At 33.9% G+C, this 24,464-nt stretch overlaps 1 protein-coding gene across 4 annotated transcripts; it reads right to left on the bottom strand.

The window, feature by feature from the left end:
* Window positions 1-1,181: 1,181 nt before the first annotated feature.
* On the bottom strand, window positions 1,182-21,850 carry LOC123674983 (tubulin beta chain-like). 4 transcript variants are annotated; one of them, XM_045610184.1, is made up of 3 exons: window positions 21,357-21,484; window positions 21,055-21,299; window positions 1,182-2,563 (listed from the first exon to the last, which is right to left on the bottom strand). In XM_045610184.1, the coding sequence occupies exons 2-3, from the start codon at window positions 21,058-21,060 to the stop codon at window positions 1,286-1,288; spliced, it is 1,284 nt and encodes a 427-aa protein (XP_045466140.1). In that variant the 5' UTR covers window positions 21,061-21,299; window positions 21,357-21,484; the 3' UTR covers window positions 1,182-1,285. The 4 variants fall into 4 exon arrangements, with proteins under 4 accessions (XP_045466140.1, XP_045466139.1, XP_045466137.1 ...); XM_045610181.1 differs by lacking the exon at window positions 1,182-2,563 and adding an exon at window positions 15,890-19,603 and having other exon boundaries at window positions 21,357-21,850; XM_045610182.1 differs by lacking the exon at window positions 1,182-2,563 and adding an exon at window positions 15,890-19,603 and having other exon boundaries at window positions 21,055-21,253; window positions 21,357-21,850.
* Window positions 21,851-24,464: the final 2,614 nt, after the last annotated feature.

Below are 24,464 nucleotides of genomic sequence, written 5' to 3'. Positions count from 1 at the left end.
TACCACTTTTTTATTTGAGGCTACCGAAAACTCAAATCATGTCTGTGAATTCGAATTTCATAAAATTAAATTTGGCCTTATTGAATTTTTGTTGTGAAATAATGAAATCTGCTGTTTGGGAAATTATGCAGTCAGTTTTAATTTGCAGATTGTTTCATCGGCAAATAGGTTGAATAGTTTATTATTTCCTATCATGAAAAAATCAATTGTGATAAAAAATATGTTTTACTATTGATTTCACAAAACTGTATAAGTGGTGAATAGTTCAGAAGTACATATCTTTTTTTTTTTGCTTTCCGTAACATTGTCTATATTTTTAAGGGTTGGTTTGATTCTTCCAAAATCTTAGTCAAAAAAAAAAAAAAAACTGAAGGAGAACTTTATATAACTCGTGAAAATATACGAGGAAATAATTATTAGGTCAGATATGGAAAAATATATATTTGGCATGAACTCTGGTTGAATACTCGAAGAAAATAGACCCATCGGAGCAGTGATTTATTAATAAGTTAAACTTTACATGAGGATAGAATTCATAAAAACTGGGTAGGATTAGGATTAATGATTGAAGTATACGATAAATAAATGCAATTTGATTATGAAAAATGAGCCTAGTATTGGTTTTGCAAGAAAGGAGAAAATAATTTTTTCTTGCTATTACTGTATACCTCAATCAAAAATAATACACTAATTTGTGTTTATAGTAAAAGGGAGCACAACGAGTCTTTGTAAAATTGAATTTTTCGTAGGTCCAAGTCTTTTCACTTGTATAAAGCAATGTCATATCCATTACTTGATAATTCATAACTTATCATCTACCCACTGCAATTGTAATTATAAATTTTATTATATGTTTTTTCTGAAGTTCATATCATCATAAGGAGTCTTTGATATTCGAATGTTTTTGTAGATATTTCTCAACATTTCACTTTGAATATTTTTTTTTACTTTTCGAATGGATAAATTTGCAAGAAAATTTTCAGAATTGAAAAGAGGAAAGTTGAACAGTAGCTTGATGAAACTTGCTGTAGCATTGCCCAATGCATATTGTTGTGTAAATGCATTATTTTATTATTTAGAAAATTCGACAAAATTCAAACTGAAAACTTGCAAATTAGTTAGCTACAAAAGGCTCCAGCATTCTTTTTCTCATATATGAACTGAAATAAAAACAAATTAGGCAAACTTTACAAAGGAGTTTATTGATTACAGAACCGAAAATAAAACTTGAAAACAAATAACGCATAAGTAGATTTTGACCTATAAGCTAATACATTTATTACATTTACTCTTCTTCTTCCTCCTCACCATCCATCTCTCCATACTCCCCAGCTGAAGCTTCTTGGTATTGCTGATACTCTGTTATAAGATCGTTGAGGTTAGACTCTGCTTCAGTGAATTCCATCTCATCCATGCCTTCAGCGGTGTACCAATGCAAGAACGCCTTTCTTCTAAACATCGCATTGAATTTCAATGACAACCTCTTGAACAATTCTTGGATCGCTGTGGTGTTTCCCAGAAAAGTGGCAGATATTTTAAGACCTCTTGGTGGTATATCACAGACTGCAGTCTTCACATTATTGGGTATCCACTGGACGAAGTAACTGCTATTTTTGTTTTGGATGTTCACCATTTGTTCGTCGACTTCTTTCATGGATATTCGACCACGGAAGACCGTAGCTACAGTAAGATATCTTCCATGTCTTGGATCGCAACCTACCATCATATTTTTAGCGTCAAACATCTGCTGCGTTAGATCAGGAACAGTTATGGCACGATAATGTTGACTACCCCTAGAAGTGAGTGGGGCAAATCCACACATAAAGAAATGTAGCCTCGGAAAAGGCACCATGTTCACAGCAAGTTTTCTGAGATCAGCATTCAGTTGACCAGGAAACCTCAGACAGGTCGTTATTCCTGACATACAAACTGAAACCAGGTGATTTAAATCACCGAATGTTGGAGTAGTAAGTCTCAAAGTTCTCAAGCAAATTTCGTAAAGTGCTTCGTTGTCAATGCAGAAAGTTTGATCTGCGTTCTCGATGAGCTGGTTGATTGACAACACAGTATTATAAGGCTCAACTAAAGTATCGGAGGCCTTGGATGATGGACAAATCGAGAAAGTGTTCATCATCCTGTCCGGGTATTCTTCTCGAATTTTACTCATGATCAGGGTACCCAATCCTGACCCTGTTCCACCTCCCAAAGAGTGAGTCAGTTGAAAACCTTGAAGGCAGTCACATCCTTCACATTCTTTCCTTACGATGTCCATAACAGAGTCTATAATTTCTGCACCAAGTGTGTAATGACCTTTTGCCCAGTTGTTACCAGCTCCTCCTAGTGCCCAGACGAAGTTGTCAGGTCTGAAGAGTTGACCGAAAGAGCCTGATCTAACTGCGTCTAAGTTCATGGGTTCTAAATCTACCAAGACACATCTAGGTACAAAATTTCCTCCTGTAGCTTCGTTGAAATATACGTTAATGCGTTCCAGTTGCAAATCGCTATTTCCGTGGTAGTTTCCGCAGGGATCTATACCATGTTCGTCAGAAATAACTTCCCAGAACTGTAAATATCAGAAAATATTATTAAAGTAACAGATAAAGTCGAGGTTTACTCAGGGAGGTACTGAAGGTAATTATCCCCACCCATTAAAGAAAGACTTCATCTTTGTACTGCGAATACAGTGTGGTCCAACGAAAAACTTAACATATCGATTTTCCGGCTTTAAAATGAAAATGTGAAAAATCACTCGGACCACCCATCTTTTTCTGATTCGAGGGGGAACAATTTTTCCGATCATCGCATCCCTGTAACAGCTACCTCCTAACGGGGGTGAGTATAACCCCTTGATTTTGAATAGGGATGAAGGGTGTTGCAATACCTCATTTTGAAGTTCTTATCGATTATTATGTGATCCTAAAATTTCACTTCAAAATTTCCATCGATAACGAAATGACAGGTAAAATAGTGGAAGAGTTCAACTACTAATAACTTTGAAATGTGTCAGATACGAATAATATTCTTGAGATGAATTCCACATTGTCTCTCTTTCACTATTTTCGCTGTTATTTCATTATCCATGGATATCTTGAAGCGAAATTTTAGGGTCAGATACTACTCGATACGATCCTCAAAATTAGTTATCGCAACAATCCTTTTTCCTATTAAAAATCAAGGGGTTGTGCTAACTAAGTTATGGGGATGAAAAAAGCGGAAAAGTTATTCCCCCTCGAATCAGAAATTGAAAGGCTCGAGCGATTTTCCACATTTTCATTATAAAGCCGGAAAATCGAGGTGTTAAGGTTTCATTGGACCACCCTGTAGGTATATAATATAAGTACTATATTTAGCAAAAAATTGAAGATGATTTTAATTTCTGATTATTTTTCGAAATTGAATATCCTCATTAATCCAAATTTCATTTTTATCAGGGGCAATCCTTCACTTTATTCAATAGTTATTTATATTTATTGGGAACCTCCCTAGAAGCCAATATTCTCTCTTCCAGAAATAAACTTCTGGAAGAACTATTCGAATGAATACGTATAAATTATGTAAATAATAATAAATTACCTTCGAACCTATCTGGTTTCCGCATTGCCCAGCTTGAATATGAACTATTTCCCTCATTTTCAAAGTTTAATTATAATAAATGCACCACCAGCAATAAAGGACGCTTCGTTCACTATTTCAATTGTTGGAATATGTGGTGGTTACTACGACAACCAGATTTTTTTGTTTCACGACCACCTAATTTTATGTTGAAAATATTTACATTGAAAAGGTAGGTCATAGAGAATAAATGAATTCCTGTCATTTCAAATGCAGTTTTTGTGTGCACGAATTCTATGTAACTATCATTCTGTTGGAAGAAGCAGTTCACTCAAATTCAATGCCATTATTTTTTAATTTATTTTCATTATTTTTAAAATTTTCGCTCTATTAGTTAATGATTAGAGTAATAAATATATGTTTATTATTCTGATGGTGGGTTTCATAAAACTTTTATCGTGATTGCTCGATCAAATTATTTCTGTGTTCAATTTCAGTTCATTTTTGACATTTCCATAGATTCCAAACTACAACAATGAGTTGCTCGATCGAATCATTTCTGTGTTCAATTTCAGTTCATTTTTGATAATTCCATAGATTTCAAACTGCAATCAACGAGTTGATCGGTCAATCAAACTTTTATGAAACCCTTCGTCAGTGACTAGCTAATGCAATCGAATCAGGGATGACAATTCTATTGTGAAATGGTATATTTGATAAACAAATCATAGATTTATGGAAACATTTTGCAACTGGGAGTATATAATTAATATTTTATTGAGCGCTTGCTGCTACGAGACTTTTAATAAACCACAGGGGTGACAGGAGTCGTCTCGTTTTTGATTGGCTGAGCCTTAATATGCCGGCTTTTTATTTACATCCTCCGTTTACCTGATTTTTGGGATTCATTCAAAATGTACGGCCCATTTTATTAAGGCACTGTAGTATTCTTCAGTTGAATAAATTTTTTCTGTACAATCAGATACCATCAGGTCCAATAATTTTGATTTTGACGTGTATCAGTTTAGTTCAGTCAATTGTATTCTTATGTAGGTACTATGGTTCTATGTCCCCATTCGCCAGTTCTAGGCTCAATTTGAACGAATTGTCGCCACTGTGCTCAAGTTAATGGCCGGTTTTTGATAGTAGGTATTACTTTGAGAATTCAAAAATCACAAATCGAGAAGTTTCACAAATGAAGGATTTTTTTATTATCGTAAAAATAATCTAAGGCATATACACATGAAAATATTATTTATTGCGTATCGTGATGGTAGATGTTGTGCCCAACATGCACATGACGATGAAAAAAAGCAGATTGCTGAACCTAGACAATCCAGCAGATTTATATTGCACACAGTTAAGATGAAATTCAGCATCTATGTTAGTCGAGGTATGGAGGTTGGCTTTTCTCGACGCGAGAATGCAATGCAGTGGAGGGGAATTAAATAGTTATTTACGCAACAAGTGCAAAAAGTGAATGTTTATTGCACTCGACGTGAAATTGACAACACGTCGAGTGCAATTTTTTTTTGTTGTTTTTTTTCATCTCATTTTGGACTCTAGCTTGGTTTTTTTATTACTTGGTTAATTATTTTCTGTAATTGGGTGTTTACCTGTTGAAAATAAAGATCTTATTATTATTATTATTATAATAAACAATTTTTGCACGAGTTGCATACAACATTTTTTCTACGTTCATGCAAAAAGCAAAAAATGATTTATTGAGGTGCGGCACTAGGTGTAGGAAAATGAAAAGCGCAACTTGAATACTTCATTATTAATATCGATTTGCATTGAAACAGGAACTAATACGTTACGAACAATTTAACTCAAACTTAATTTTTATCCTCAATGTTGAAAGTGAATGAACAATTAATTGGTGACAGCACGTTGAAGTAGAATGACAGATGAGTGCAATAAAAACTTTATTGTACTAGTGCAATAAAGAACTTCTTTTTCCACTAAATATAGTTCAATAAAGTTTTGCTTTTTGCATAAATGTAGAAAAAATTACTAATGAAGTAGCACCTTCGAATTTATAAACTACAGTTATAGAAAATGAAGTAGCTTAACTATTTACAAATACACAATTTGTACTTATTAAACCTCGACTCGGACCAGTGGCATACCCAAGAGGGGAATATCCATTATAAGTCACAACCTTATATATCACAATCTTATTATGAGGAAGCAACCTTTTTTTTGGAAAACTGCTTCAAAAGAAGGAAAATTTATGCAGGTGAAGTTTTTTGAGTTAGAATAGAACAGCTGACACTTCGACAGGTGAAAATCAATCTCAAGAAGTGTCTGTAAATTCAAAGTACATAGGAAACTAATAACCATTTTTTTTTCTTCATTTGACCACAATTTCATCATTTTTGAGTCAAACCTTATCGTTTGAGACCATTTACGACACAAAATTCCAAAAATTGTAACGATATGTTGGAGCGATCTGTTCGAAAAATGAGTGCTCAAAAAGCTGCTTCATAACTCTTGAAGAAGTTCAAGATTGAAATAGTGACTTTTGGAGAAACTATAGGCCCCTTGGCTTAGAACATATATTCGTAAGAATCATATTACTACAAATAAACAATACTTATTTTGTCGAAAATGAAAAACTGAGGGAAAAGCTCTGCCATCCTATATACGAAAGCAAACCTTGTAAATGAAGTGAGTTAGGACCTTAGACTATAGAGTCTGAGGTCTCCGAGTCTCTTACAAAAAAAATTTATTTTCAACTGAAAAACCTATTTTCAATGTTTGACGGTTTTACATTAAAGTACATCTCACAATTGATCTTTTCATTAGGAGAAATAATATACAGGAGTTTTCATAATGAACCGGACAAACATATGTATATAGTGGTATAAGACGCCGGGAGAATCATTTTTGTCTTATGACATATAGATACCGCGTTTTCGAAGCATAAGCGAGATACAAGGTGTAGGGTGTTCAACGTTATTTCTGAGCAATACTCTAAATTGAGTGTTGTCAGTTTTGAATAGTATTTTTGAGTGCTCAATCAAGAAAAGTTGAATTATGAACAAAAAAATTCAAAATGGCGGAAAACCTGTAATGTTCGTGATTTTTTTTCGGTTCCTAAATTTAATTTAATATTCTGAATGAACTAAATATTCTGCGAATCTCTGCGAAACAAATTTTTCATAGGGGAAAGTGGGGTAATCACGGACGGCGGGTAATGGCGGACACTAAGATTTTCGTATGTTAGAAAAAAAAGGTAGATATCTCGAATGACAATCGCGAGTCGGGTCCGAACTTAGTGCCGAACAGTAACTCTTGAGGTGAGGCTGTGCTTGTTGTTCATGATAGGTTAATTTGTTATTTTTCTTGTAATTTCATCTAATTTTTTTGGTGAATTGTATACTCGTATAAAACTCCATGCAAAACAGTAATCTGAAATTTTTGTAATGAAATGAGGACTAAACATGTAACTCATTTCATTAATCACCACATGCATTGCCAGTTTCTAACAACAAAAAATTAAATAGTTTTACGAATTAGTGTGTATCGGGTAATGGCGGACGAATTGAGTGGGGCAATACGCTCTATTAGTGATAATAATAATAATAATAATAAAATGGTTTATTCTGTAAGCTACAGGGTATAAACATATCTATAGTCACAGAGGCGTGAGCCTGTACGTGACTTCTAAATAAACAAAATATAATGCAGTAGCCAGTATTCAAATAAATTCACAAATCAAGACGTCACACACCGCCATTTTTGGTTCTCCTGTCAGTTTCCGGAATCCAAACAAACAAATTGTCATTCGAATTAGTACATTGTCGTTGAAGAAATTGGCTTATTTTGATAAATATAATTATTTAAGGAACGATTTTACTATTAATTGATAGACAGAAGGCACGAGATTAATGCCAGTAAGTTCGAACTTGAAGTTCAACTAAGAAACACGGCTTTATACAAAATCTGGGAAATGATACAGGATTCAAACTTAATGGTATTAACTTCGTTCCTTCTGTCTATCAATATCAATTAATACTGAAATCGTTCCTCAAATACTCTTATTTATGAAAATAAGCCAATTCCTTCAACGACACCGTACTAATTTGAATGACAATTTATTTGTTTGGATTCCGAACACTGACAAGAGAACCAAAAATGGCGGTGTGTGAAGTCACACTAAGAGAGCGTATCTCGGACGTCCGTGATTCTTGAAGCAGAACAAAATTGGGGAAAGTAGAGGAGCAAAGCGGGTTCTCCGCCGGAAGTGACGCAATAGGTCTCCTATACGTGCTAGGACACTAATTTATATTCAGTTTAAGCCTTGTGGCGCCACCTACCCACAATATATTGAAATTACCATTTAGTCGATAAGAGTTCTACTTATATGGGCGTGGTAGTAGAGGAGCTAAGCGGGTTCTCCGCCGGAAGTGACGTAATAGGTCTCCTATACGTGCTAGGTGAATATTTCAAAAGTGCGATTTGGCGCAATCGCTGATAAGGATGACCACACCTGACCGCAGGCGCAATCGCTGATAAGGATGACCACACCTGACCGCAGTCACTCACTGACGACCTTGTTTTCATGATGATATGTAATTTAAAAAAAAAAAACTCGAGATTCTCCCGTTCGGATTCGAACTTGGACACTTCCTGTGTGTCTGTAATCTGACATCAGCCTGTTGGATCTCTCGGCCACACCACGACGACGGTAATATCTGTACGAAATGTGTATGTAGAAGGATGGAGAAGGCGGGGGTGGGGGAGAGAGAGAGAGAGAGGCTTGGGATCGCGCGCTGCTCGGGCAGACAGACAGACAGACAAGAACCCCAATGAGCCAACCCCACCCCCCGGGGGACCCGGCGGACCCCCGGTGACCCGGCGGACCCCCGGTGACCCGGTAATGGGGTGATCTGCCCCCCTGGTGGTCTGGTTTCCGGGTCACCCGGAAAGCTGGCCACCGGGCACCGGAATTCGGCAAATAACCCCCCTACTGAAAACATGTTTGAACTTGCTTATTCTCACCGGGAGAGAGAGAGAGAGAGAGAGAGAGGCTTGGGATCGCGCGCTGCTCGGGCAGACAGACAGACAGACAGACAAGAACCCCAATGAGCCAACCCCACCCCCCGGGGGACCCGGCGGACCCCCAGTGACCCGGTAATGGGGTGATCTGCCCCCCTGGTGGTCTGGTTTCCGGATCACCCGGAAACCGGGCGACCCGGTGCCCGGCGGTTTTTCTAGTGATAATGATAAGAAACATAGACTTTTTGGGGGACTGATGAGTGTGTGTGTGTGGGGGAACAGATATATATGAATATAATTCAGAAGTTAACTCGATCAGTACCCGACAACTGCTTGAAAAAAATGGAAGTGTACGAGTTTAAAAAATCTAAAATTTTCCATAGATATCTTTGTCAAGAGTTGCATTTTGCTCTAGTATATCATGACAGTGAATTATTTTCGAGAATTCTATCTGATATAGGATTATTCACACCAAACTCTGTTTTTCAAGAACTCGTACAATATGTTGCACCGAGGACAATTATAAAGCAAGTTTTCGACCATAAAAAGAAGAATGATGCGTTCATCTACGATCTCCAATCATCTTTATTGAATCAACAAGTGACATTAAGTGAAGTGAAATATTTTCTGGAAGATTTTGGAAATGCGTTGTTGCCATATGACATAGTGAACGTTCAGATGTTGTTAAATAGATTATGTCAAAAAAAGGACATGACTGTATCAGATTTTTATATATATCATCCTATAATTAATATTTGGTCGAATTATAAACCGTTGAATGCATTTGCTGATGAAATAATTGGACTAGCTTCATATTGTGGTGAATTTACCTTGGTATGTGACTTATTGGATGAACTGCAGAATCATGGAATTTCCTTCAATTTTGATCCTGAGCATAATATTACTCATAGGAAGATAATGAGTAATTTACAAAATCATGGTATTGCAGGAAAATGTTTTCATGATGAACAACTTGGATTTTCAGGATGCCATAGTAATACTGAAGTATATGAATGTATAAAACAAAAATTATTGAGTTTGTAAAATATATTTATTAAATATTTTATTAACATTACAAGGTGTTTCAATTACTATTGGTACATACACATATTCTTAATCTAAATAGAAATAATAACAACATTAAAAAAAAAGGTGTGAGAAAACTTGACTTAGATATCTCGTATTCAACACCATTAACTATACTTTCTTTTTAACCAGATTTATCGAAAAACACGTGAGTTACATCCACCACTTTCAGTCATCGAATGAAACATGGAAATTTCACGTAACGGTCATTAACCGTTCCTTTACCACCAGGTGGACTAGTTATCCTCTATGACTGTTTGTCTATAGGCCGCTAGAAGGACTCATCGTCCTTCATACGCTAGTTCGTCTATTCACCGCTAGATGAACCAATTGTCCTCTATAATCTAGTTCATCTAGCTGCCGCTAGATGGACTAATCGATTTGTTGTAGGCATGTTTAAAAAAGAGTTACACAGGGTGAACTCTAACACCCCCTCCCATGCCGACAAGGTAAAAGAGAGAAAATTCATTAAAATCGTTTATTTTTTCCTTTTTTTTTTAATCCGAATTTTCGCTTCAGAATACTATTTCGCTGCAAATCGAGTTGGTTCTTTATTTGAAAAGACAAACACCTTATAAGTTTCAGCTATAATAAAGTACAGTTTCATTTTGTTCTTAATAATTCATAATAATTCTAGAAACATAGTTTCAGATCGCTTCGAATAATCAATCAAGTATTAGCTTTCTAGAAACAGAGTTTCAGATAGCTTCGAATAATCAATCAATTGGTATCTTTCGAGTTATATTTTCAGATCTTTCCGACCAATCAAACAAACAACAACAAACTAAAAATCAATCTACAAAAAAGCGAGTGTTTTTTTTTCCGGTCATACAGATCAAAAATTGTTTTCCCGAAGTTTGTTGGTGATGTCGATAACCAGATACCGGTGAGGGATTCAGTGAGTTTCCTTGGTATTACTTTAGACAAGAGTCTGAGATGGGACATACATATTGATCAGCTTAGAAAAAGGCTGAATTTAGTCTCTTTTACTCTTTTCATGCTGAGAGATCAGGTTAACTTTCATGTCCTGAAAGTTCTTTATTTTGCTAATTACCAATCTTTACTTTCTTACGGTATAATTTTCTGGGGATGCTCCATCCACTCTGATAACTTTTTCATTTGCCAAAAATGGACATTTAGATCTATGCTAAGACTCAACTATAGGCAGTCTTGTCGTGGACTATTTAGAAAACATAATTTTCTCACTTTATATGGACTATATATATATACAAAATACTTACATTTTTCCATAAAAATCAAAATTATTTTGTAGAATTCAAAAATGTTAATAATACAAGGCAAAGTGTTCCGTACTTTTTCCCTATTCATTCTTCTACTTTACGTGAAAGGGGTACAGAATACATGGCAATCAAGTTATTTAATGTATTACCGAAACATCTACAGGTCATTTCTAATCACGGGACCTTTAAGAGAATAATTCACAGGCTAATTGTGCAGTGTGAACCTTACTCAGTAGAGGAGTTCAGGGTTTATTGTTTTAAATAAGTCTTCTCATTATTATTATATTCTATTTTCTTGTGACTTGTTTCATTTTTATTTGTGTAATATTTCAATATTTTGTACGAATAATCATTGAAATTGATAAACTTATTATTATTATTATTATTAATCGTAGCTTTCTAGAAACAGAGTTTCAGATAGCTCGAATAGTCAATCAAGTAGTAGCTTTCTCGAAACAGAGTTTCATATAGCTCGAATAGTTAATCAAGTGGTAGCTTTCTCGAAACAGAGTTTCAGATAGCTCGAATAATCAAGTGGTAGCTTTCTCGAAACAGAGTTTCAGATAGCTCGAATAGTCAATCAAGTGGTAGCTTTCTCGAAACAGAGTTTCAGATAGCTCGAATAGTCAATCAAGTGGTAGCTTTCTCGAAACAGAGTTTCAGATAGCTCGAATAATCAAGTGGTAGCTTTCTCGAAACATAGTTTCAGATAGCTCGAATAGTTAATCAAGTGGTAGCTTTCTCGAAACAGAGTTTCAGATAGCTCGAATAATCAAGTGGTAGCTTTCTCGAAACAGAGTTTCAGATAGCTCGAATAGTCAATCAAGTGGTAGCTTTCTCGAAACAGAGTTTCAGATAGCTCGAATAGTCAATCAAGTGTTAGCTTTCTCGAAACAGAGTTTCAGATAGCTCGAATAATCAAGTGGTAGCTTTCTCGAAACATAGTTTCAGATAGCTCGAATAGTCAATCAAGTAGTAGCTTTCTCGAAACAGAGTTTCAGATAGCTCGAATAGTTAATCAAGTGGTAGCTTTCTCGAAACAGAGTTTCAGATAGCTCGAATAGTCAATCAAGTGGTAGCTTTCTCGAAACAGAGTTTCAGATAGCTCGAATAGTCAATCAAGTGGTAGCTTTCTCGAAACAGAGTTTCAGATAGCTCGAATAATCAAGTGGTAGCTTTCTCGAAACATAGTTTCAGATAGCTCGAATAGTTAATCAAGTGGTAGCTTTCTCGAAACAGAGTTTCAGATAGCTCGAATAATCAAGTGGTAGCTTTCTCGAAACAGAGTTTCAGATAGCTCGAATAGTCAATCAAGTGGTAGCTTTCTCGAAACAGAGTTTCAGATAGCTCGAATAGTCAATCAAGTGGTAGCTTTCTCGAAACAGAGTTTCAGATAGCTCGAATAGTCAATCAAGTGGTAGCTTTCTCGAAACAGAGTTTCAGATAGCTCGAATAATCAAGTGGTAGCTTTCTCGAAACATAGTTTCAGATAGCTCGAATAGTCAATCAAGTGGTAGCTTTCTCGAAACAGAGTTTCAGATAGCTCGAATACACAAACAAGTGGTAGATCTCTCTGAAAAGACAACTTTTAATTATTATTATTCCTATTTATCAATAAACTCACCTACTTACTTACTTATAAGTTTCAGCTCTAATAAAAAACAGTTTCATATTGCATCCAATAATATCTAGAATAGTTATGTTAACATTACTGATCAGAGAATAAAGATTATTATTATATAAGGGTAATTTTGGGCAATGAAGTACATCAACATAAACAGTGCTTTAATGAAGTAAGTAAATTGCTCTTGTTAAAAGGGGTTTTGTTGTACAAATAAGTTGCGCATTGAGTAGCTAGGCCCCAAAAAGATAGTGAAAATCCTGAACTTACAAGTAAAGCTCGAATGCGTTCTTCTAAAGTGCGATTCAATCTTTCAATTGTACCATTATGTTCTGAGTATATGGTTCAGCTGTTTGTAATTCAATATTGTACTTATCAAGTATTAATGTAGTCACATTGCCTTTGAATTTTATTCCATTGTGACATCTTATAAGTTTAAATGAATATTTCTCAGAAAACATTGATTTTAAAGTTCTTAAACTTTGCTCTAAACACTCAGGTACTTGTATTTTGGATTTTAATACAAAAGTTTGCAAAAAGCAAGTATAATTATCAAGAAAGGTTAGAATATATTTATTCTTGTTAACAAATGTGGTTGGTGTGATTGGACCAATTAAATCTGTGTGAATTATTTCACATGATCTATTTGACCCATTTCTGGCTTTGTTTATCGTTTTCCTAGTTAATTTCGATAGAGAGCATGTGGAGGATTTTTCCATTGCTTTTTTTTTTTTTTAAATAAATTCCGTCATACCTGTTGACACATTCGGTAATTTATTCAAGTACGTAGAGGAAATGTGAGCACACCACGGGCGTAGCCAGGTTTCAGTTTCGGGGGGGGTTTTACATATTATAAAAAAAATCTTATGTTTTTCTTTTTAAATATATCAACTTCAAAAGAGCCAACCCATTCAGTCTATTTTCACTAGTTTTATTTTTCAAGTATGTTTTGAGAAAAAATAAGCATTTTCAAAATCATTTTTTGAAATTTAGTTTATTTCTTTACATCGATTCCTATAAATATATTTAGGAAAAAAATACCGTCGTAGTATTTATACAACAGAGTACTCAAATTCAAATTTATGAGTAGAAAGTTTGTATGCAAAAAACCGGTACAAAATTATAGTAATCACGTTTTTTGCATTTTTTTCAATGTTTTATCATGAAATTTTGGTGGCAAACTTCAGATTCGAATTCTGCACCCCAGAAACAGAGATAATGAATCGAAGAAATTAAAACTATCCCATCAACTGAGTTTTAGCAGAGATACATATAATACGCCAATTTTGAACTATCGTTTGAGCCAGGTTTTTCGGGCAAAAAACTTTATGGAAGGAAACGTCAGAAGATTAAATTTTTTTTGTATTTTTTTTTGTTCTGTCAAAGAATTTTGGTGCTAAACCTCAGATTCGGATTCAGAACCCAAAAAAATAAAGGGTGTTTTTTTTAGAGCTATAGAACTTTAAATTGCAATAAAACAACGATGGATTATTCGATTGATATGAATTTTATTTATCCGCAAGATAATCTTGTGGCATTACATTTTAAATATGACTTATGGCATATGACCGACAAGGCTGGCTCGGATGTAGTCGAATCTGGACGTCCAATTTTCGATGACTTTTCCAACATTTGTGGCCGTATATCGGCAATAACACGGCGAATGTTGTCTTCCAAATGGCCAAGAGTTTGTGGCTTATCCGCATAGACCAATGACTTTACATAGCCCCACAGAAAGTAGTCTAGCGGTGTTAAATCACAAGATCTTGGAGGCCAATTGGTCCAAAACGTGAAATTAGGCGGTCACCAAACGTGTCTTCCAATAAATCGATTGTGGCACGAGCTGTGTGACATGTTGCGCCGTCTTGTTGGAACCACAGCTCCTGGACATCATGGTTGTTCAATTCAGGATTGAAAGAGTTAATAATCATGGTTCTCTACCGATCACCATTGACAGTAACGTTCTCTCTATCATCGTTTTTGAAGAAGTACAGACTAATGATTCCACCAGCCCATAAAGCGCACCAAACACTCAGTTTTTCTAGATGTAACGGTGTTTCGACATACACTTGAGGATTAGCTTCACTCCAAATGCGGCAGTTTTGTTTGTTGACGTAGCCATTCAACCAGAAGTGCGCTTCATCGCTAATGGACGTAGTGCGCGATACGTATTCCGCACAGAACCATTATTTTCGAAATAAAATTGCACTATTTTCAAGCATTGTTCAGGTATGTTTCTATTCATGATGAATTGCCAAACCGAACTGAGAATAAATCACTTAACAACTGTTAAATCGGTCGCCATCTTGAACAGTAATGCCAACTTAAATTTATATACCTCGAAAAAAAACACCCGTTACATACGAGCGAAAAAATCAAACTAACTCATTACTTTCCTTTGAGGGGCACATGTGAGCACAAATTGACTGGATTACGTAGAGGTAATTTCATTCAAATTTCACATTACAAATTAATTGAACTGAGAGTGATAATTTCATTCACTGTTTACAAATTCCATTAAAAAATATTTTCGAGATTTTGAAAAAAGAATAAGTTTTTTTGACATCTTCAACATTTCGGGGGGGGTTTGAACCCCCAAAACCCCCCCCCCCCTGGCTACGCCCGTGGAGCACACCTTTCATGCCACAATTCCCCCTCCGATTCTAACAATTCTACTGTTCGAGTCACTATCATACATTATAAATCCTTCTCATACTCACTTTCTTTACATACCTATAACCTATAGCAGAGTTACCCTGGATAGGGACATACATTTTGAGTGTGGAAGTAGGTACCACACACCTTGGTTTTTTTTTCTCAATTCTATTGGTATCCATTTTTCTATTTCTTCTTTGGAGTATAAATCAGTCATGCTTATTCTTTTCTTGAAATCAATATTTCTTCTTTGGTTCTGATTTTCATTATGCTTCATTTCCTTCATTGGGGTTGTGTGTTTACTTCTCTTCCATGTTTAACTTTCTTCACTCTCATTTTTTCCTTTTTCGGATGCGAGTATTGAAGTTCTCAGGTGTTCTGGCAAGCTTCTCATCATATTATAATAATTAGAATATAGATTTCCAGATTCATATCAATTCTCAATTTTAATTTTGCCAAGAATTTAGCAATCAATAGATCTTCAAATACTGTTCCCAGTTTTCTGTATTCTTCGATACTGTTTTGAAATTCTGTCACGAATTTTATAGGACAGTCATAATCACGAAAATGCAACTTATTATAGTTTTCTTCAATAACAATAAATTCTTAATGTTTTTGACCAGAAAACATTTCAAGGATCTGCTTATATTTACTATTAGCAGATTTTACTTTTCGACAGACTTTTTGCAATCCCCTTAGATAGTGTTGATATGAAATATTGCATTGCTTGAGCATCATGAAGAACTCTATTACCAAAAGGCATATTGTGAGACAAACTTCCATATTCTTCAGTTAGGAAATCTAGTAGATTCAATGAATGAAGTCCCAGTTAAAGTCTAACCCTTCATTGGCAAGAGTTTCATTTACTTGCTGTTTTATTAAAGTAGCCAAATCTGTATTATTCACTGCCTCTCCTTGGTGTGGAGATGTAACCATCCAATCAAGGTCTTCAATTTGAGCTTCTGTATTGATGGGAACGTCATATTCTTGGTTGTTATCCATTTTATTATATGGGATTTATTTCAATTATTTCACAATGATATCGACAAAAATACTGTTGTCAAAAATTAAGAGTTATTCGCTCTGCTACCAACTTAGATATCTCGTATTCAACACCATCAACTATACTTTCTTTTTAACCAGATTTATCGAAAAACACGTGAGTTACATCCACCACTTTCAGTCATCGAATGAAACATGGAAATTTCACGTAACGGTCATTAACCGTTCCTTTACCACCAGGTGGACTAGTTATCCTCTATGACTGTTTGTCTATAGGCCGCTAGAAGGACTCATCGTCCTTCATACGCTAGTTCGTCTATTCACCGCTAGATGAACCAATTGTCCTCTATAATCTAGTTCATCTAGCTGCCGCTAGATGGACTAATCGATTTGTTGTAGGCATGTTTAAAAAAGAGTTACACAGGGTGAACTCTAACAACTTGAACTTCATATCAATTTTTTGTATCGATATTATTCATCTGCTGGAGGCATACACATTAAATCAATTTCTGTAACATACAGTTTCAAATCATTACTTTTCATTTTAAAAAAATATAACAAAGGGTGCTTAAGAGTATCTTGAATGGCCAGATTTGTACAGATTTTACACATAGAAAGAAATTTCAGTGTAGGAGGATTGTACGTTATTGTATTATTTTTCAAGTGGTCTTCCTTTTGATGGTAATATTCAGATTCATAACCATAATTGATATCAATCGATAGACCTGATTCTAAATGTAACATTTTTTTACTATAATGATGCAGAAATGAAAGATCTACATAACAAAAAACATCTATCAAAAAATTGGTTGTTTTCAATGGAAAGTTATTTGCAATACTAACCTTTAATTTTGAATTTTTGCTTTGAAATTGATTGGTGAATATTAAGATTTCATTTATTGATCTCCATTTTCTGCTTCTCTCGAAGTAGTTCAATATAACATCATTATAATCGAACACAATTAGATTTATGGAATGAAATGAATTTGCTTGACCTTTTAAGAAGGCAATAAATTTACCCATATGTACCCACGTTTTGCAAGGGATGTCGTTAGCTTCTTCAAATTCGAGAGGGAATTCTTCTTTAAATTTTTCAACAAGTTCAGGTTGGAAGCTGAAGTAATCTCGTATGGCACCTTCTCCAATGTTGCAGATGAATGATTTCATCTTATGGAAGAAAAAAAATACATAGTATTTTTATTGTTTAATGCTATAATGACCCCAAGGCAGTGTGTTGTGGGATTGTGGAATTATGTAACGTTTGTCATCTTTATAGCATGGAGCAATTTTTTTCTGTTCTACTGAGAAGACATTATGACCCTTAGAAACTATATTTCTCTGTTTGATATACATTACACTATCATTCAGTAAGCACTGTAAGAAATCATTAAATGATAAACTTTTCACAACATTCTTTTTGATTCCCTTGATTTTTTTAAGTTCTTTTGAGTCCACACAATAAGAGTACATTTTTGAATGTAATCCAACGAAATCTGTCATTATCAAACCGTTGTTTTCATCTTTCATGAGTCCAAGAACTTTTTTATTCACTCTTGGAATATTGTATACATTATCAGGAGGATAGTCTGATGTATCAAATCGAGTAGGACAATCTTGTCTGATTTGCTCGTATGGATCTTGATTACTAATTTCATATGTTAAACTATCGGTATCTACATAGTTCAATATACAATCCTTGAAGGTAGGTAAAAAATAATCGTAGTGGAATTCATATAGACATATCTTCGAAATATCTAATACTGACATTCCAACATATATTGGTTTATCAAATATAAGTAGTCGGTTTTGTATTTCGATTGCTACCAAATCATCATCTAATATTGTTCTACATTTGAAAAAGGGACTTGCAATAAGATTCTTCGCTCCATATCTTCCATTCCACTGATTAACTAATTTAATAGTTCGATGTTTCCTAATATTTTCAATAGTTTTTCCAAATACAGCATTGTTCATCAATTTGAATAAGTTTTTTTCGAAATCATTACACGCAGCTTGTCTTAGAAGTGTATTTTTATCAATATAAACTTTAAGCCAGGCAGACTGTTTGAATTTAAGGACCCTATGAATTTTTTTGAGTATCAGTCCATGACTAAGAGCTTGTTTCAGATTTCGATAGTGTACAATGTAATTTTTCTTTGGAAATAAAGTTGTTAGTAATTTGGGTTGTTTTATTTTTGAACCTGATGGTATCCGCGATTCTGCACAAAACGGTAGATCTTTATGAAGATCATGAATATGCTGAGGATATTCCAAATCGACCTCTAATATATAACCTTCAGGAGCATCATCAGGTATACCTAAGATATCAAAATTTGTTTCAACCCACTCGAATCCCCCATAGGGTAAAAATTGACTCATAGCGAATCCGTATAAGTTGTTCACATCAAGGTAGAGCAGGTATTTTTCTTTTTCCTGTTTATTATACTTAGATCCCATATATTTGTTATTTGCATGAGATAATCTATTGGAACATTGACTAATACCACCTCTTATTCCATCTTCTATGAAGAGTAACATATCAATATCCTTGATAATTTCTAATTCAATATTCGTGATTTTTAACATACAATCCCATGTATATCCAGGCAAAGTATAATAATGAATAGGATCTAACTCATATTCTTTAATGCAACTATCACGGAATTGTTCAAAGATATCAGCCAAAAGTAATATATCAGTTTTAAGATATAGCATTATGTAATCTTTCATTGTATGACACTTGAATGTGGACCAAACCTGTTGAGCATGAAGGTATTGTTCCTCACTTATCCCATCATAATTCAATTGATTATAAAATTTTTCTCTAGATGGCAGACAGGGTTCACATAATTTGTCTATACTATCTATGTAATCGTATGGAAAAACACCCTTCCTAGTTAACAATTTCAAGTTGTCTACACTCAAATTAGAAAATTGATTTTTCAACTCAGTGTACTGATCTAATTTCAAATATGAAGCTAGATTTTCAAGTGAACTGTTCAAAAAACGGAAACTATCGATAAACCTAAGCTGTATTTTTGTTTCAGAATCATATTTTGTGAAACTAATATATTTCTCCATATTCAAAGGTAGAAGAGAAACAGAACCACGTTTTGCTAGTTCTTTTATTATGAAATGTGCATCATATCCTCCAAGGTTGTGAAACACTACTGGAATAACGAAACTTTTTTTGTAATTCAGGTTACATTTATTATGGGCTCGTCCTCTGTATTTTCCATTGAAATGGTCATGATCCTTAACAATAATATCGTCTGGTGTGAATTTTTTTCTACATATATGACAAATAGTTTTATCATCACAATCATCATCATCATATGAATAATTCATAGGTTCCACAAATTTAATTTTTTGATATAAAGTGTCTGTTAATTCTGCTAATTTAGAAGAAAACCACTCCATGCAATTCACACCAGTATAACTGTCGAAAAATGAGGGAATTAATTCTTCATACATACTTTTCAAATAAAATCCTGCACTTATAGCCGTATGTTTTTGATATCTAATCGAATTGAATTTCACTTCGTTCATAGGTTCTAAATAAGATTCAAAATCACAATATAAAACAAAGGGGCTTCTTTGTTTATAACAGTAGTTAGTGAAAGAAATATGACTTTTTTCTGGAAACTCTATGCGACAGGATTGATGTTTTGAACACAGTTTGATGTGGTTATTCAACTTTTCATCAGAAGAGAAATAATTCAAACATTGATCACATATCCATAGCTTACATTTATGTTTGTTCACTTGATCTGCTATTAGTCTGGATAAATTTTTTATATATACAAAATGGTATTTTATCTCCCTATCGATTGAATTGTCTTCTCGAACATTTTCAGGTTGATAGTAATTCTGTATGAGTAGCAAATTCATATGTTTATTTGGAATTTTCGAAGAACAAATGCGTGTGGGAATTACTGTGAATTTTTTATGCTTATCCATTTGCAGAGAAAACACGTTTACTGATAATTCATTCAGTTTTTCAAACTTAGATATATCTTTAAATGCTATTGGAAATTCAATATCATTAATTTTGAAGATAGTTCTCGGATGAGGATAGGACGATGTTCTATAATTGTGTGAGTCAGATGTTGGATATAAACCTGCGATGATGCTCCACATGAAACAAAACTCATCATCATAGTTTTGAATATTTATACAAGCGCGTTTGCATGCTATTTCTTCAGGTAAACGTATAAATGAACTTCCACCATTTCCTATTTCAACTTTATTCATATTGACTTCTAATGCAACTATTGAATGAAGTGCAAATCCACTTTCTTTCTCTTGAAACGATTGGAGTTTGATGTTTATTGGATCTACTACATTTTTTTCATACCACTCCTTCAAGTTTGTACTTTTATCGATAATTTCATTTTTAGTTGGAAAATATTTGAAATCTATCAGTTCTTCATCACCTCTTTTTTTAATAAATTGTCCACAAAAAACAGTATTAATTTTAACAATATCATTTTTTTTTAAAGCAATTTGTACTCTTCGTTTTAAGAGGTGAAATGCATCTTGTAGAAATTCAGTGAAAAGTATATGTTTTAAATTAATTACTACGCCTGTTCTTATCCGACACTTGAAAGATGAACAAACATCTTGCCATTTCACTCGATCGCTCCGTTTTCTACTGATTCCGGCTCTTTTATAATTAATAGAAGATTTCAGTTGGATTTTATATCGTTTCAAATGACATAAAGCTGTTTGAATTTTGATTTTCTGCCCATGATCCACATTATTGACAATATTTTTATTGAATAAACAAATATGCTTATTTATCAAACGTATCCAAGTTCTTATTATATTTATGTCTTTCTCACGAACAAGAAGTTGCATAGCTCTATGAAATAGAGAAATGTCACATACCTCCATTATTCCATCAACTCAATCTGGAACAGCGGTGTTGATGTTGTGAGTCCTATGATCTCCTTCATTCCAATAAATTTGATACCATAGAAAATAGAAATATGGTATCAAATTTATTGGAATGAAGGTTTTGCATCCAATATTGCATGAATGCAGTTGAGTTCCAATGTGTTCAAAGGCACAACTTCCTTATTCTTAACTGAAAGAGCACCCATCTCATTAATTTTATTAAGATCCATTTTTTTCTGAAAGGTAGAAAAAAATAGATTTCCTTTTTTTCAATAAAAGCAGATAATACTCACATTTGATTTGGTAGAGATCAACAGAACACTTTGTTATTGAGTCATCAACATCAACTGATGAATTTACTCAGTTTATTCAGCTTTTATATCAGTGAAATGGGTGGGTAGTTTTTTTTTTCCACCGAAACCACAGACAATCTCATACTATTTCCTTATTTCAGACCTATTTCACAAACCAGGAATTGAAATTCTTCACTATGACTACATGAGGATGATGTGGTTAGTCTTGGCAGGATGCTTAAAAAAAGTACTATTTCCTAATTTCAGACCTATTTCACAAACCAGGAATTGAAATTCTTCACTATGACCACATGAGGATGCTGTGGTTAGTCTTGGAACATAATTTTCAAACAAAGAGATATCAAGGAAAAATTTTATTTATTATAACGTATTCAGTTCACATATTCAATTTCATTGAGTATTTTGTCTTTGATGAAAATCATGCATTCACATAAAATCAAATTTTCAATCGATGAATTGAGATTACAAAAGATTGTAATTAATTCCTCAATAGACTGTACAGGGTGGGCAAATTTCGATGTTTTAGCACTACAACTTTTGAACCAGAGGAGATAGACAAAATCTGATACCCACTTCTCGATCTCTTTTTCTGAAAAACTAAAAAGGGTAGTTTTCGTTTTTGGCCACCTTCTTTTGTTTTCGAGTTATAAGCGAAAATTGGAAAAATGGCGAAATCGAAAAACAGTTATATCTCCGCTAATACTGATGATAGAGGTCTGAAATTAAAACATTATACAGGCACTTTTTTACGTAGAATCCAGTGGTGTGCTCGTATTTCCAAAAGGGTTTTTAATTACAAAGCTATGACCCAAAGTTATGTTTTTTTAAATGGGAACACTAGATTTTCGTGCCATTTTCTGAAAGCTTAATTTTTCCTGATTTCAAAAATATATAACATCGTATGATTCGGATCAATATAAATAATAGAAAATGGCCAAAAACCTCTTTTCACCTAAGAGTCTCAATATTTCTATGGTTTCAACTGTTGATGAACACAGAAAAATTGAGCTTTCTATAACAAGAGCAGTGTCCTTCCGTCAATCTGATTATTTCTATGCTTTTCACTTATTTCTACAAAATTCGAATCTAGATATGTTTTATAAATTTTTCATCTAAAAATTGATTTGGAAATAACGGAGAAATCACAAGATCGAATTTTTCAATCGAAAGAGTTGTATTGAGATGCATGTATCAGGAGATTATTTACATAGGTCTCCAGAATCAATACGCACAAGTACCAATCCATTTTAAACAGCATATGAAACAATGCATATCTGATTGAACTCAAGATTTTAATTACGAAGGGACAAACAAGAAATAATATTTAACCTAATAATGACAACAATTGCACAATGCACAGTCGACACCTCTTCTCGATATTTCAATAGATGAATATTTGAAACTGTGTTCAAGCTACCTAGGAAACTTTTTCCAAGTTTGTTTATCTTTTCGAAACTATTTGTATAAAATAAATATAGATTCGAATTTTGTAGAAATAAGTGAAAAGCATAGAAATAATCAGATTGACGGAAGGACACTGCTCTTGTTATAGAAAGCTCAATTTTTCAGTGCTCATCAACAGTTGAAACCATAGAAATATTGAGACTCATAAGTAAAAAAAGGTTTTTGACCATTTTCTATTATTCATATTGAAATAAACCATACGATGTTATATATTTTTGAAATCAGGAAAAATTAAGCTTTCAGAAAATGGCACAAAAATCTAGTGTTCCCATTTAAAAAAACATAACTTTGGGTCATAGCTTCGTAATTAAAAACCCTTTTGGAAATACGAGCACGCCACTGGATTCTACGTAGGAAAGTGCCTGTATAATGTTTTCATTTCAGAGCTCTATCATTAGTATTAGCGGAGATATGAATGTTTTTCGATATCGCCATTTTTCCAATTTTCGCTTATAACTCGAAAACAAAAGAAGGTGGCCAAAAATGAATACTACCCTTGTTAGTTTCTCAGAAAAAGAGACCGAGAAGTGGGTATCAGATTTTGTCTATCTCCTCTGGTTCAAAAGTTGTAGTGCTAAAACATCGAAATTTGCCCACCCTGTACACTATGTTTTTTCATAGTAACTATAGCATTCAAAAATTTTTTATAGTAGGCTTGAAAATTGAGATTCAATAACATTTCTAATCTAGATTTTATAAATTGATCATGAAGTTCTACAATATTCGATACATCTTGTGAAATAAAATATAAATTATTATCATTCCTCGAAACATGTAATATCTTGAACCCATTTACTGTGGTAGTTACAATAGAAATGTCTTCAATAAATCTGATGTCGTTGGCTTCATTCAGTTTGAGGATCTCAATAAACAGCAGCCATTGCTTAGAATCGAATGATATAGACACTTTTCGTCCTAAGTTCTGTGAGTCTTCATTATTGGATATCCTTACAGATGGTTCAAAATTTCTTACACCACTTAATCCACAATCAATGACGTGTTCACTCGTTGTAAGATTTGTGTTCAAAACAAAATTTTTTTCCATATCCATTATTATGGAATCATACACTGTATCAAATGATGCTGTGTCCTGATAACCGAACATGATGTTCAATCGAAGTCAAAACTTGGAATGATAGCTTCATTCACAATTTGTTTGATTTATTAATCCAGGAGTCATGTGATTTATCGAATCCTAACCATCTGACCAGAACTTTATTTCCTTTTTTACGTAAAATTTTTTCAACTAAATATACATCAGAATATTTAGCTTTTTGGAGTTCTGGTTCATAAAAAGCTCCTCTAATAGGTTGTCCTTGTAAATCATCAAGGAGATAGGTAACAGGATTGGTAATTTGAATCTTGCTGATTTTGAATATTTCAGTTGTCCAATTCGGCAAATAACCCTTACTGAAAACATGTTTGAACTTGCTTATTCTCACCATATCTCCAACTTTAAATTTACCATGAGCGGCAATTTTAATATGATTGTATCGATTCTTGAGGAGAAATTGTTCATTTGTCTCATTTACTTCACTAGGTTTCATACCAATTGTTCTATGTTCCACATTATTGTATTCATGAATGATAGTAGGTAAAATATCTAACCATCTGTATGTGCCA

Source organism: Harmonia axyridis, chromosome 3 (genome assembly GCF_914767665.1).
Source record: "Harmonia axyridis chromosome 3, icHarAxyr1.1, whole genome shotgun sequence".
NCBI classification, from domain to species: domain Eukaryota; kingdom Metazoa; phylum Arthropoda; class Insecta; order Coleoptera; family Coccinellidae; genus Harmonia; species Harmonia axyridis.
The sequence above is the reverse complement of the archived record's forward strand: the minus strand, read 5'-3'. Positions and strand labels throughout refer to the sequence as shown.

Coding starts and splice junctions, on each gene's coding strand:
- LOC123674983 (XM_045610181.1), bottom strand. CDS start 19,584: ATGGAGTGGTTTTCTTCTAAATTAGCAGAATTAACAGACACTTTATAT.